The sequence below is a fragment of the Psammomys obesus genome, unplaced genomic scaffold (genome assembly GCF_907164565.1).
Source record: "Psammomys obesus unplaced genomic scaffold, mPsaObe1.curated_primary_1811, whole genome shotgun sequence".
Taxonomy (NCBI): Eukaryota; Metazoa; Chordata; class Mammalia; order Rodentia; family Muridae; genus Psammomys; species Psammomys obesus.
Window position 1 is genome coordinate 1,241,570 of NW_026591816.1, and position 14,697 is coordinate 1,256,266.

Here is a 14,697-nt window from a genome sequence, read left to right on the forward strand (position 1 = left end):
CATCCTTGAAGATTAGGGCTGAAGGCTCTTGGCCGGAGGTCAGGAGCTACTGAGAAGAAGGATTGAGGTCATCTGGGTTGGTTGCTAAGAACACTATCTTGAAGACAAGGGTCTGGTCCTTCTTTTTGCCGAGTGAAGGTCAGTTGCTTGCTCGCTTTTTTTTAATATCTGTCCTCACAGATAGGGTCACATTTCTCCGTTCTCTGGAAAGGTACTAAGAGGCTTTAGCTTAACCTCAAAACTCAAAACTATAGACTTTAAAAGACGTACAGGTTACAAAGTTAGTCTAACCCTTTCAGTACCCACTTGGTAGCTCGTAATAACCTGTTAAGTCCAGTTCCATGGCCTTTGATGCCCTCTGTTGCCCTATTTGGGCATCAATCTTACACATGATACACAGACACACATAAACTATAGATAGATAGGTATATAGACAGACAGATAGATAGATAGATAGATAGATAGATAGATAGCATTCAAGGTATTAGATGTCATTAAAAATAATTGTATGTGGCAGGGTACAGTGGCTCATGCCTGTAATCCTCTGGGGTGGTGAGAGCAAAAGCCAGCTAGAGCTATAAATGAGATCTCATCTTATAAATAAATAAATAAATGCCATCACATTCTAAGAACTGTATATGATACATACCATGTAGTTTTTTGGACAGGAAGGATGAGGAGGACAAAAGAACACATTGAACATTGAAAAGAATAGGAGGAAATAGTAAAGGGAAACCAGAGATAGCAGGGGTTGGTAAGGATAAGGCACAAGGAGAATGGCTAACATGCTTTGTTTAAAAACTTCCATCACAGGGGACTGATGAGATGCCTCAGTGGTTAAGAACACCAGCTGCTGTTTCAGAGGACCTGGGTTCAACTTTCAGCACCCACATGGTGGCTCACAAACATCTGTAATTCCAGGTCCAAAGGTTCCAACACCTTCTTCTGGCCTCCACGGGCGCAGCACACACGAGGTGCACAAACATGCAGGCAAAACACCACACACATCTCTCTCTCTCTCTCTCTCTCTCTCTCTCTCTCTCTCTCTGTGTGTGTGTGTGTGTGTGTTTTCAGACTGGCTGTCCTGGATTCACTTTGTAGACCACGCCAGGTTCTTAGTTCAGATTTCTGGAGGCCAAACCACAAGCGCTAAAGCCCACAGTCACCAGACAAGCAAACAGCAATCTCCAGGACAACCACCACAAGGGACCTGTATTGATTAAAATTGGCCTTGATTGTAAAAACATGGAGACACTCTCAGTCCCCAAACAGCAGTAAAAATAGGTTCCTTGGTCCCAATGTCACTCCTGTGCCTGTGCTAGTCCAGCCAGCTTCTTGGCCTCTTCAAAGAATGTAAGGGCTAAAGCTTGAGCCTGGGGAGATGGCTCAACGGTTAAGAGGACTTATTGCTCTTCTTGGAGAACCAGCTTCGATTCGCAGCACCCGGGTCTTGAGGCTGGCCTGGGAGTCCACTCCAGAGGACCCACCCGCTTTTGTAGGCGCACGCACAAGAGTGGCGTGTAGTCACGCAGAAACATAAGAAGGAGAGTGTTCAATAAAAGAAGGCCCAGGACTGTGAGCACTACACGACACAAAAGCACAAACTGAGATGGCAGAGGAGCAGCAAACTGAGTTCCTATGGCAACGCTTTTCATCTTCAGGTCCAGCACCGGCCGGGCTCCGAACCTTAGCACTGCAGTGCCCTAGTCCAGCAGACAGGCGGCGCTCCACGGGGGCGGAGGCACCGCGGCCGCTGAGTTCCAGTTCTAAACCGAGAAGAGGCAAAGGCTTCTGGGAGCTGCCGGCAGGGGGCAGTGGCTAGCGCAAACGGCCGGCCGGGTTAGTGGCGCGCTTGCAACTGTCCTACCCCCTGGCTTCCGGCCTTGAAAGCTGAGATCCTCTCCTTTCCAGGAGGAAGGAGGAAGCGGCCGCAAGACCTAAGCTTGCCAGGGGAGTGGTGTAGGGCCACAGCCCGCTACAGATCGTGGGTCTGTTGGGAGGAGTTTCTGTTAACCACCGTGAGGTCGTTTCACACCGCCGCCCCCTCCCCCCCGTGGTGTGGCACCAAACTGGGTTTAGTCTGGGTTTAAGAAACCACAAAGACCTTTTTCAGTCTCCAAGAGGAGCACCAGATGTACAGCTACCCGCCCTGGTTAGGGGCCCACCCGTCCGACTGCAATTCTTCGGCGTGAGGATGTAGGTGGAAGTCAAGCTTACTGATAGAAGTACATCCACGTTGGTAAGCCATCTCGTTAGAAAATTTAGACCCGAAAATGGCTCGAAGAACGTCAAGATAACACAACTCCATTGTCGACTTTCAACCCGGGTTGTCTAAAATGAACTAAGGAAACTGAACACTCAGATTTCTTTAGAAATGCAAGTTTAGGCTGTCTTCCTCCCCACACCCCCAAATTATAGTCATTGGAAGGATAGAAACTAGTATGTTTCAAATTTCCCTGTATTTTGGGTAGTGAATAACTTATCTGTCACTAAGAAGCTGGAACTATCCTTTACTGAGCAAAACCCAAGAAACCCTGCCCTGTACATGTATTTCTCCGTTAATGGGTGAGACTGGAGCTTCCCTGGAGTCATGGCGTTCACCCACTACAGCAGTCTCAACCGGGCTCAACTAACCTTTGAATATCTACACACAAATTCGACCACTCACGAATTTTTGTTTGGTGCTCTTGCTGAACTGGTTGATAATGCGAGAGATGCCGGTGCCACCCGAATTGATATTTACGCTGAAAGACGGGAGGACCTTCAAGGAGGATTCATGCTTTGTTTTCTGGATAACGGAGCAGGAATGGATCCAAATGATGCCATTAGTGTGATCCAGTTTGGGAAATCAGCCAAACGAACACCAGAGTCCACACAGATCGGGCGGTATGGGAACGGGCTCAAATCAGGCTCCATGCGCATCGGGAAGGATTTTGTCCTCTTCACTAAGAGAGAAGACACCATGAGCTGCCTCTTTCTATCTCGAACCTTTCTTGAGGAAGAAGGCATGGATGAAGTGATAGTCCCATTACCTACTTGGAGCACTCAGACTCGAGAACCTGTCACAGACAATGTGGAGAAGTTTGCCGTGGAGACGGAACTCATCTACAAGTACTCTCCTTTCCACTCTGAGGCTGAGGTGATGACCCAGTTCACGAAGATTTCTGGGACTAGTGGAACCCTGGTCATCATCTTTAATCTCAAACTCATGGACAATGGAGAACCTGAACTAGACATAACCTCAAATCCAAAAGATATCCGGATGGCAGAGCTATCCCAAGAAGGCACAAAGCCAGAGCGCCACTCCTTCAGTGCTTATGCCTCTGTGCTTTATATCCACCCTAGGATGCGGATTTTCATTCACGGGCACAAGGTGCGGACCAAAAACCTCTCCTGCTGCCTGTATAGGCCCAGGAAGTATGTGTTCACATCAAGCCGTTTTAAGGCCCGGGCAGAACAAGAGGTCAGGAAGGCAGACCAGCTAGCCCGGCTTGCTGAAGAGAGGGCCCAGGAGGCAGAGAGCAAAGCCCGTACATTACAAGTCCACATAGGTGGAGATATCACACGGGACTCCAGGGTGATGTTGCGTCAGGTCCAGAGCACAGCCATCGCTCTTCGAAGAGAAGCCAACATTAAGAAAAGGATCAGAGATGCCAAGCAGCGAGAGCTCAAAGAACCCAAGGAGCTGAATTTTGTTTTCGGTGTCAACATTGAACGTCGTGACCACGATGGCATGTTTATCTACAACTGTAGCCGCCTCATAAAGATGTATGAGAAAGTGGGCCCACAGCTGGAGAAGGGCACGGCCTGTGGTGGGGTTGTTGGTGTCGTCGATGTGCCCTATTTGGTCCTGGAGCCCACACACAACAAGCAAGACTTCGCCAATGCCAAGGAGTACCGCCACCTTCTGCGGGCCATGGGGGAGCACCTGGCACAGTACTGGAAAGACATCGCCATTGCTCAGCGTGGCATCACTAAGTTCTGGGATGAGTTTGGCTACCTCTCAGCCAACTGGAACCGACCCCCATCTGATGAGCTGCGTTTCAAACGCAAGAGAGCCATGCAAGTCCCGACCACCATACAGTGTGATTTGTGTCTGAAGTGGAGAACTCTTCCCTTCCAGTTAAGTGCTGTAGAAGAAGCTTACCCAGACACCTGGGTCTGTGCCATGAATCCTGATCTTGAACAGGACCACTGTGAGGCTTTTGAACTGAAGCAGAAGATTCCTCTGGGGATATTAAAAAAGGCCCCAAAGACACAAGAAGAAAGGCAGAAGCAGCTGACAGAGAAAATCCACCAGCAGCAGAGGAAGCTTAAGGCCCTGAAGAAAACCAAGCCCATCCATACCCAAGGTGACCTGAAGAAATTACCTTTGGAAGTGACCACCAGATGTCCTGCTCAGAGACGTCAGTGTCCTCAACCACTTCTTTGTGCAGTGAGGAAGAATGCCCGAAGAAGAACCCAGCTGGTGCATTCTCCTCGACCATTCAGACAACTCCAAAGGGCTTCTGTCCTCTGTACCAATGCAAAATCTCCTGCTCTGGCAGCGCAAACAGAAGCCATGCTGCTCCAGCCACCTAAGACATCCCAAAAGCTAGTAAACCCTCTCCTCAAAACTGTATCCCAGCCCACTCTTCTGGTACAATCACTGTCACCATCTGTAGTCCCCAATTCCAACAACCTTTGGAAGGTTGAAACCCCCAAAGCCATGAAGACTCCAGTGGCAGAGAGGCCAGATCCAGCTGGTAAACCCTCACTGGTACCTTGTAATATTAAGCGGAGTCTTGAGGTCTCTGATGAGGAAGACGCTGAGGAGAGAAGGAAAGAGATGTCCAAACGCGCAAGGTTTACTGTGAAGGAAGAAAAGGTTCAGGCAAATGAGCTCTCAGACAGTGCTGAGGAGGAGAATCCATCTGACCTTAAGACTGCTGAGAAAGACAAAGGGCTGTATGTGGAGGTACGCGTGAAGAAAGGGTGCTGCAAAGGCCATGTCACAGCCGTGGAGGTGAGTGAGAATGTGGTATGGTGGAAGGTCAAGTTTGAGGATGTGCCCAAAGATACCATACCAAGAGACTGCTGGGTGGAAAAAGGCAGTGAAAATGTGTGGCTGATAAAGCCATCTCCAGAGTTTCAGAGCACTGACAGGCAGCAAGAGAGTATGAAAGAGGACAACACTGTGGTCCAGCAGGCTATGGCCCCGCAGGGGACTTTCACTTCTGAATGCTTCGGCACTGAACCTGACACTACTGCCCCACAGGCCAACCATAAGACCATTGACCTTCTGGTCCAGATTCTTTGGAATTTTTTACGGTATTTCATGCCTCAGAGTTTTCCCATATCAAAGAAGGAGCTGAGGGCAATGAATTCAGAAGAATTACTGTCTCTTCCTCTGAAAGAGTGCTTCAAGCAATACGAAATGGGACTCCAGAATCTCTGCCACTCCTACCAAAGCAGTGCTGACTCACAAGCCAAGGCCTCCGAGGAAAGCCTATGCATCTCCCAGAAAAAACTTCATGAGACAGAGGAAAAACTCCACAAGCTGCGGACCAATATTCGGGCCCTCCTGAAAAAGGCTCAGGAGGACATTTGCATCAGCACAGATGACGAGCTGGATGCCTACATTGAGAATCTTATCAGCACTGAAGACTGAGGGGCCAGGAAGCAGGTCAGCTTCCAGTCCCTCCTCAACACACAGCTTCTGGGGAGGGAGGTTGCATTCCCAAGTTGGTTTACTTCATGTGCTTTGTGGGAGGGAAAGAGACTCTAAGTCTTTCCATCTTCCTCCCTGAATTTATAAATGTTTTTAAAGATTTATTTTGGGGTGTGTGTGTGTGTGTGTGTGTGTGTGTGTGTGTGTGTGCAGGAAACTGAACTCAAGTCCCTGTGATAGTAATAAGCACTCTTAATTACTGAGCCATTTCTCCTGACCACAGGTTTTTTTGGTTTGGTTTCATTTTTTTGTTTGTTGTTGTTGTTTTTTAAGAGACCATACTTCATTTATGTGACCTAAGCAAACATCAAAACTTTTTTGGTTGAGAAATCCACACCATTCAGCTCGCAAAAGAAATTGAGTCATTCTGAAGTTGGGAAGGCTCTGCAGGGCAGGGGTGCTTCCCTCCTTAGAGAGTCAACACTGGGGCATTTGAGGTATGGATGTGGTAAAGGGCCCAGGGCTGTGGGCCCCTAGGGGCTCAATGTGATAGTGGTAGTGATGGAAGAGGGTCAAAGCAGGCAGAAAGACTCTTCCTGATGCCCTGCTCTTTCATCAAGACTGTCGAGTGTCTGCAGGCTACCCTGGTAGCTGCCAGAGTCACGCTTGCTGTGGCGGCCAGGCAGCTTGATGGATGGGTGATTCTTGCCATTCTTCCATGCATCACCCAATGTCTTGTTAAAGGAGCAATTCCCTGAGGCCGCCATGGAGTCAAGGTTCAGAGGACAGCTGTGACTGTCTATTCACCGGCCTGGGTGGTACTGCAAGGATTTCCCAGAAAAGGTTCAAGTGTGAAGGAGCCCTGTGCAGTAGGAGGCTAGGGCCGTGCTGCTGCCTCCCGCTGAAAGCCATTGCTGCTGCTTTCCTCTATCTTGCTCTGTTGGACCCCAACGCCCTCTACTCTGAAGCAGTGAGAAGGGAGGACCTGGGAAAGCACATCAGGCCTCCACTCCCTGCCCAGGCACGACCTCAAACAACTAACCAGGGTCAAAACACTGAGTTTAGCCTAATGCTTCCAATTCCCTCAACTCTTCTCATACTATTAAAAGCTACTAACGACAGTAGGATGACCTGAAGATGGGGACATGACGGTGAGAGACCCTGACCCCAGAATCTGATGTCTTTTCCTACCTGTAAACACATGGCTTAAAAACACCTGTTCTGTGTTGGGGGAGAGTTATAGAGAGAGGGAGGGGGCCTACACATGTGGGCCTTTTTGAGGTGAATGCCATTCAGAAATGCTCTTTTTTTTTTTTAAAGCATTTTCTAAGAGGTGGGTTTTCCTGAGCCGATGGACAAGTTCCTCTCTCCAAATCCTCTTTGTTGATCCCACCTAGCGAGGGTGTGGTCTGGTTTATGTCCCCAGACATACTACATTATTTTAAGGACTTTTGCATAGATGTGTGTTTCTCTCTCTCTCTCTCTCTCTCTCTCTCTCTCTCTCTGTGTGTGTGTGTGTGTGTGTGTGTGTGTGTGTGTTTGCCTGTAGAGGCCAGAAGAGTGTTGCCTGACATGGGTGCTGGAAACTGAATTTGGATCCTCTGGAAGAGCAGCATGTACTTCTAACCAGGGGCTGTTATTCCCACTTCTCAGTTTTCTTGTATTCTTGCTCCGCATGTTCCTGTGGCCAATACCAACAAAATAAAGAATTTAACTCTCACCCTTATTTGAGGACTCTCTTATTATCTCATGAAGCAAAAAAGGCTGCGACTCTAAGTGAGAGTAAAGAATGGACTGACAAAAATTGCCCAGGGTGTGAAAATAATATGTATTTAGACCTTTATTTTTACTTTTCTTTTTGCCCTGACACAAACGGTGAGCACTGAGACTCCTGACCAAAATGGTAACATTGGCATTGCCTTGGTCCGTGTGTTGCATGAACGGACCTGAGTCTGAGGAGTGCCTACTAAGATATCCAGGTCAAATAACTGCATGAGAAACATACAGTTAGAAACAGCAAAGGGAACCATTTTAAAAGGAATACAAAAAGGGTTGATAAGATGGCTCAGCAGGTGGGGGCACTTGCCATGCAAGCCTAGTCACCTGAGTTCGATTCCCAGAACCCACCTAAAGGTGGTTGGGGAGATTTGACTCCACTGAGTTGTCCTCAATCATCATGACACATGTGCCCATCCCAACATCATGCCTGCACATACATAAATACATAAGCACACAAATCTTCCATAATTTTTTCCATGTTATATTCCTGGACTAAGAGGAACCATGTCAACCTCTTTTCCTGCCTTATCCAAAACTTTGGATTACTCTAGTTGACTTGAATCTCTGTCATAGTAGTTTAGTTTGAGCATGGCAATCTGGAGAATAGAGGTAGGCAAGAGAGCTGGGAAAAGATATTCATTTAAAAGCATTGGCTCATGAGGCTCAGTAAGCCGCTTACTCACCTCTCCCACATACACATGCTGTAAGCTCTTACTAGACAAGCTGTACTGGTTGTACTGCCTGCATGGAGAATGACTTCCAGGCTTTTTCTGTTAATTGGCTGCTTCTCATATGTTATCCTGATGCCCAGTGCTCCTGCTCAATGCCCCTTCTCAGCCACTGGTTGTGGTCCCAGAAATCTTTGAGATGGGCAGAAGGCTGATGATTAAAAAATCTTTCAAAATTTCTTCCATGCTATATTTTTGGACCTTGAAGGACCACAACAGTCTCTTTTCCTGCCTTATCCAAAGGTGGAGAGGAAGCTTTGGATTACTATAGTTGACTTGAATCCCTATCAGAGGGGTTTAGTTTGAAACTGCCGGACACTCTAGAAAATGCAAATTTTATAAGATTGAAAATACTAAGTCTGGGTCTGAAAGGATGACTCAAGCAATTAAGAGCATTGGTTACTGCAATTCCCAGTGGTTCAATTCCCAGTACCTACATTGTAGCTCACAAGACCAGGACCAGCATATCCAATTTCTCTTCTAGCTTCTGCAGGTACCAGGTTTGTACACAGTAAACAGGCATACATGCAGGCAAACCACTCCTACACATAGGAAACCTTTTAAAACTAGAAAATCTATATAAGGAGCTGGAAAGATGGCTCAGTATTTAAGACCACTTGTTTCTCTTTCAGAAGACATTAATTTCATTCCCAGCATCCACATGGTGGTTCATAACTGTTTGTAATTCCAGTTCCAGAGGACCCAATGTCGTCTTCTGAGCTCCCCAGACACCACACGTGCACGTGCTGCACATACATACATTCAGGTAACATATTCATATGTAAAACAAAGTAAATATAGCAAAAAATAAAAATAAAATATACAAACACATGTGTTTGTATATTTTAGACCACATCTCTTGTGGTCTAAAAGAAGTAACATGACTGTGTCAACAAATGACCTCAGTCAGAATGGTGGAAGCCAGGAACGCCAGACATATGCTTGTCCCAGCAGAGCCATCCTTGTGGCTTATTCTCAGGAGCAGAATCCCTTTTACAGTAAAATAATTGAAAACATGCTTATGGTTAAGATCAAGAATGTATCAAAATACAAATGAACAATTTTTAAAAAGAATCCAGTGACAGAATAGATTAAAAGAAAACGAGTGTACAGTGGATACAAACAATGGCAAAAGAAGAATAGCAAAGGAAGCCCACTGCACTGGCTGCTTTTATACCAACTTGATGCAAGCTAGTGTCATCAGCAAGGAAGGAACCTCGGTTGAGGAAACGCTTCCATGAGATCCACATGTAAGACATTTTCTCAATTTGTGATCAGTGAGGGAGGGCCTAGGCCGTTATGGGTGGTGCCATCCCTGGGCTGGTGGTCTTACGTTCTGAAAAAAAAAAAAAAAGCAGGCTGAGCAGGCCAGGAGAAGCAAGACAGTGGGCAGCACCCCTCTCTGCCTCCGGGATCCTGTCCTGGAGTCCTTCAACAGTACAGAACAACAGTACAGAAATGTAAGCCAAATAAACACTTTTCTCCCCAACTTGCTTTTTGGTTATGGTGTTTCATTGCAGCAGTAGAAATGCTGAATCCAAGCTTAAAGTAAGCTTCGAACTTGTGCTAAATGTAGAAATATAATTTAGCTTGGTATTATAGCTGAGGGAGGCTATAATTATTCTATCATATCTGTTAGGACCAATGAAATTATGATGTGCACATATTTTATATGAAAGAGGTTTATTGGATGGAGAGAGAGACATGATGGGGGAAGGGAGGGGCACCCTGACAGAGAAAGGGAAGAGAGCAAGAGAGCTAGAGAGTAAGAGGGCAAGAAGGCAAGAGAGCAACAAAGTGGTGGGTTGATCCTTTTATGGAGCAACTTAACCACTCCTGCTATCTGACAGCCAACACATGATGACATCATAGGTTGCTAGGCAACCCAGAAGCAGGTGCCTAAGTACTAACATTCCTCCCTTTTTCTATAATGAAAAAAATGAGGAGCTTGGGCTGCTTCTCATGTAATGCAAATTAAAGTATATAAATTTAGGTTCATTGGAATCAGCTCTTGGTTGCCAAGCAAGGGAGTTAAAGAGAGAGAGAGAAAATAATAGTAACAAAATGTCCAGATTACATGGTCAAGAGGAGGAAGGGAAGCCCCTGGCCTGGAAAGTTCAGCGAAGAGGGTTGCCAGTAGACAATTGCCAGCCACGCAAGGCAGCAGGTTAGGACTGCAAAATGCTGGGAGAACCTGGAGCTACTTGTCCTGGGCTGAAGCACACCATTCCAGCCTTTTGTTAATAATAAGTGAATAACGGGCACAGACTCTTTTCTGGCTATATCCCGCTGACACTGGGGTTGCTGTAGGGAGGTCAAAAGGCTGAAATGCTGGCCAAGCACAGGAAGAACAGGCTGTTTTGATGCTGTCCAGGATCTGTGAGAACTTCCATGGCTGGGAGGAAAAGTGCAGGTCCAGCTGGATGGAAGTCTGTGAGGTCAGACTGGGACACCTGTGGTAGCTGCTTTGCCACCATCCTGGATGTAGGAAACACCTAATCTGGCAGGATACTGAAACATATATATAAGCAGAAGACAAAGTTAAGTAGGTTATGGAAATATTTTCTTTAGGTGTATATTTAAAACTTTTGGGAGAGTGAACAGAGGTGGAAGGTTTGGATCAAAGAGACTTGAATATGGGAACCTCCATTTACTTGAGGGAACTTCCATTTACCTGAGGGAACCTCCATTTACCCAACCACTGGCAGTAATTAAAAAGGCTTTGCTTTGGATCTGTCATCTAAGGAAATTGAGGCCAAGTTTGGTTACAAAGGTGTGTAAGATTAGAGGCCCTTAAGGCGGGCACTAGGTGTAGAAACCTGAAATTCTCCAGAGGACATCCAGGAGAATCTGGAGGAATGGATGAATGGACTATGCCCATTGGGCAGGTAGGAGTCAGTGACATGTCAAGACGTCCCAAGAGCGAGATTTGACTCAGTAGATTGGTATAATCTGTTCTAACAGCTCGTCAGTGTTGGCCAGAGACCAAGGGCACAGTTGCCCATAGAAGACATGGTTTACCTAGCTAGGATTTCCGTAGACAAGAGAGAGGGGAAGGGAGAGAATCCATGCCAGCAGAGGGAAAATCTTACCCAAGGGAGAAGGAGGTTATAGATGAAGGGTTTGGATGTATGTTGGCGAGAATGGTAGGAAGTGTTTGTGCCAACCAGAAGTGAAGGCTCACCAATTGGCTGGTGTTGGTTGTACGAATGTAGCAGTTGGTAACTACGAATTAATACCAACCAGAAGAAAAGACTCATCAATCAGCTGGTGTTGGATGTAGGCATATAGCAATCAAGGAGCCAGGAAAAGGAAGTCCCAAAACCAGGGAAAGGGGAGGAATCCCACCCTCTGAGATAGGCAATAAGGTACAGTACTTATCTGGAGCCCAATTGACCTGAGAGGTGGATTCAGGTGGATTTCCTGCAGCTTACAAGAATTACTTTTAAGTTTTACAAAGGAAATAAAACTTTAGACATGTTAGCATCACAATTGTAATCTACACTGAAATATACATTGTAGAAAAGACCATAGACAGACACATTTGTGTTAACGGTATAAGCATTCTTTAAGGTGAGCTCTGAAAAGGCAGAAGCCTTTGGTGAGGCAGAAGGGACAAAAGCTTACTTGATCTTAACCTTTAGTGTAAGTACACATAATGGAGCTTTAAAGGAGATTTAAAATCTTGAGCTTGGAACCATGATAGTGGGTGGTTTAATGGAATGTTTTGTATTAGAGTTAGATTAATAAATCAGAGCTCTGTTGATAAAGATCAAAGCTCTGGACAGTCAATATAACAGCAGCATAGCAACAGGAGGAAATATTAAGCATTTTTACCTATTTAGGATACCTTAAATCAACCCTTTTACCAACCTTAAAACACTTAGACCCTCAAACATCATTTTTCTTAGGCCTTTGTATCCAGTTATTTACCATGAGACATAGGTAAGACTGCTATGTTGTGGGTTTTTAATATTTATTGTTGATTTATCCTTTAGTTAAACAGTGGTTATTCCTAAACCAGCTGTATACCCAAATCACCACACAGAGACTAGGATTTAGTTAATTACTAGAGCACAATGCTGGCAATAATTATTCCATCCTAAACCTCCAAATCCTCATAGTTTCCTCCCATTCAGATTCCACCCATTATACTTGCTTTTAATCATATCTTAGGTTCGGTTTATCTCTCCTCCTGGTTCCAAGTCCTTTCCTACCCACCTCTCCTTCCACTCTTCCCAATTGCTTCTCTCTCCTCCCCTCCAGACCAGGATGTCTCACCCTATTCTCCTTATTGCTCAGCATTAGTTGGTTGTTTAATTGAAAATATAGAGAACAAATGGTGGAATGTTTACACAAACTTGAGACAAGTGATGCTTATTGGATCACAATGCAATGTCTGGACTGAAACCAGATAGTGGGGTAGAGAAATCAGCATTTGAATAAACAAGGATAAATTGTGTAAATTACACAAGAACAAGCATCCACTGGTAGGTGAGAGATAAAGGTGTTTAGCAGTCACACAATGGAGTGTAATACACATTAAATATAACAGGGTCATAGGTATGCCTCAGAGGCGGATATCATGCAGTAGACCATGGATTCAAACTTCAGCACAACCAAAGGGATGGAAATCCATATGCACCCAATATGGCTAACCCTTGCATGCTAAGTGGACAGGACAATCACAGCAGACAATAACTACCTGGTTCCATTTATATAAAATACCTAGAGCAGTCAAATTCCTAAAAGGAGAAAGGAAAACAATATTTTGGCCAGTCTGCCTGGGCGGCCGGGCTGGGGGTGGGGAGAGCGGGAGGAGAATCGGGAAGGAGATGGGGCAGATGAGTGAACTGCTCAGTGGGTGCTCTCAGTTTTGCAGAATAAAGATTTCTGGAGGTAGGGGATGGGGATGGTTACACAAAATATGCATGAGCTTACTCCAACCTCTGTACCTATGATAATTACATTGGAAATTTTATATTTTTATTTTTCATAATTTAAAAAAATTGAGATTATAATATATATAATGTTCTTCCTTGTTCTCCTTCAAAATATGTGTCCTTCCTTTTCACTAATTGTTATTGCATTTATCAGAACAGAAAAGTTGTACCTTTTTCTTGAAAATTTTTTTAACATATCATCTCTACCCCAGTAAACATGAAAACTAACTTCAAGAAATAAAAATAAGAAATAAATATAAAATAAAAAAAGAAAATGGGGTAGAGAAATCAGCATTTGAATGAACAAGGGTATATTATATACATTCCACAAGAACATTATACCAACACTGCTATAAACATTTATTGTCCTTTAGCTAAAGGGATGGTAAAAGGTTACATCTGAGGCTTGTTTCTTGAGTCTGGCAACAAGGCGTATTGTGTCTAGGCCTGACAATAGCAACTCTAGGACTCAGGCTTAAGGCCTGGTCTCCTGCATATGAAGAGAATTGAGAAGGCATCTGAAGTCTCCCAAGATAGAAGTTGGCAACATGTCTGTGGGGCCCAAGTGTGAGGCCAAAACAGGCCTGCAGTGACCCTGGGCTGGAGGATGGTGGTGGAGGTCACTGAATCTGCGAGCCATTTGTCCTCCACCAGGCCAAGGAGCTCAAGGGCTGGAAGTGTCTGTCTCTCTTGTGCAGGTTGAGCCTCCAAGGCTGGGCACAGAGGACAAGCCTGCATGGGAGCATTTTGACTTCCAGAGGCCAGTCTGCCGGCAGGCAGCCATGGCTTGTTGAGGCAGCTGGGAGACCAGCATCCCCTTTGGCTGCATGTGAAACAGTCACCTGGCGGAGTTGACTTTTGGCTGTTCCCCGGCAGGGTGGAGCACTGCAGACCTCTTGTTTTCTGTGCAGGAATGCCAACAGCCTCAGAGCAGCAGCCGAGGTCTGGAGCCTAGTTTTTGTGCTGTAGATGAGCTGGTTGGGAAGACTCTTCTCTTATTATTTGTACCAACTCCTGTATGGTGACTCAGAGACAATCCTCAGGTTTTAATTAAAGATGGCAGTGAGACCGTGTTTGTATCTTTAGGACTATAAATATATTTTTGAACATGTTGAAGGACTTGATCATCTATGAGATGACTGACTATTAACTTGCTTTTGTTAACCATTAAATATTAGGACTTTTGGTTTTGTCCCTGTTAAGTTGGAGCCTTAAAAGTTATAAATATAGTCCATTAAAGTGAGAGCATAGCAGTTTCCTGTATGATTTAGTATATAAAAAGTTCATAGCTTATACAAGTCTAAGGCTATACTATACATTAACAATATTACCATTTTTAGAAAACAAGACCAAACATATTTTAACCTTTTGATACTGAAGGTATAGCACAATTTTTAACATAAATAAATGCCTCTAAAATTAATAGATCTTAATTTAGAGTATTTGTAAAAACTTGTATATAGTAACCCTTGAGTTATGAGTTCTTAAACCAACAATATAGTAGAACAGTATAAAACAATTTTAAAATTACACTTGAATTTATTATATCAAACCTATTAGACAGAAAGCCTAGTGGTGAATCTGGATCACAGGCAGC

General features: G+C 45.0%; 1 protein-coding gene across 1 annotated transcript; it reads left to right on the top strand.

Annotated features, from left to right (window-relative positions):
• The first annotated feature begins 2,453 nt into the window (after positions 1–2,453).
• Positions 2,454–5,650, top strand: LOC129680362 (ATPase MORC2B-like). Its single transcript, XM_055611979.1, has one exon. It carries the CDS (start codon positions 2,591–2,593, stop codon positions 5,648–5,650), a length of 3,060 nt encoding a protein of 1,019 aa, XP_055467954.1. The 5' UTR covers positions 2,454–2,590.
• The last annotated feature ends 9,047 nt before the right edge of the window (positions 5,651–14,697 follow it).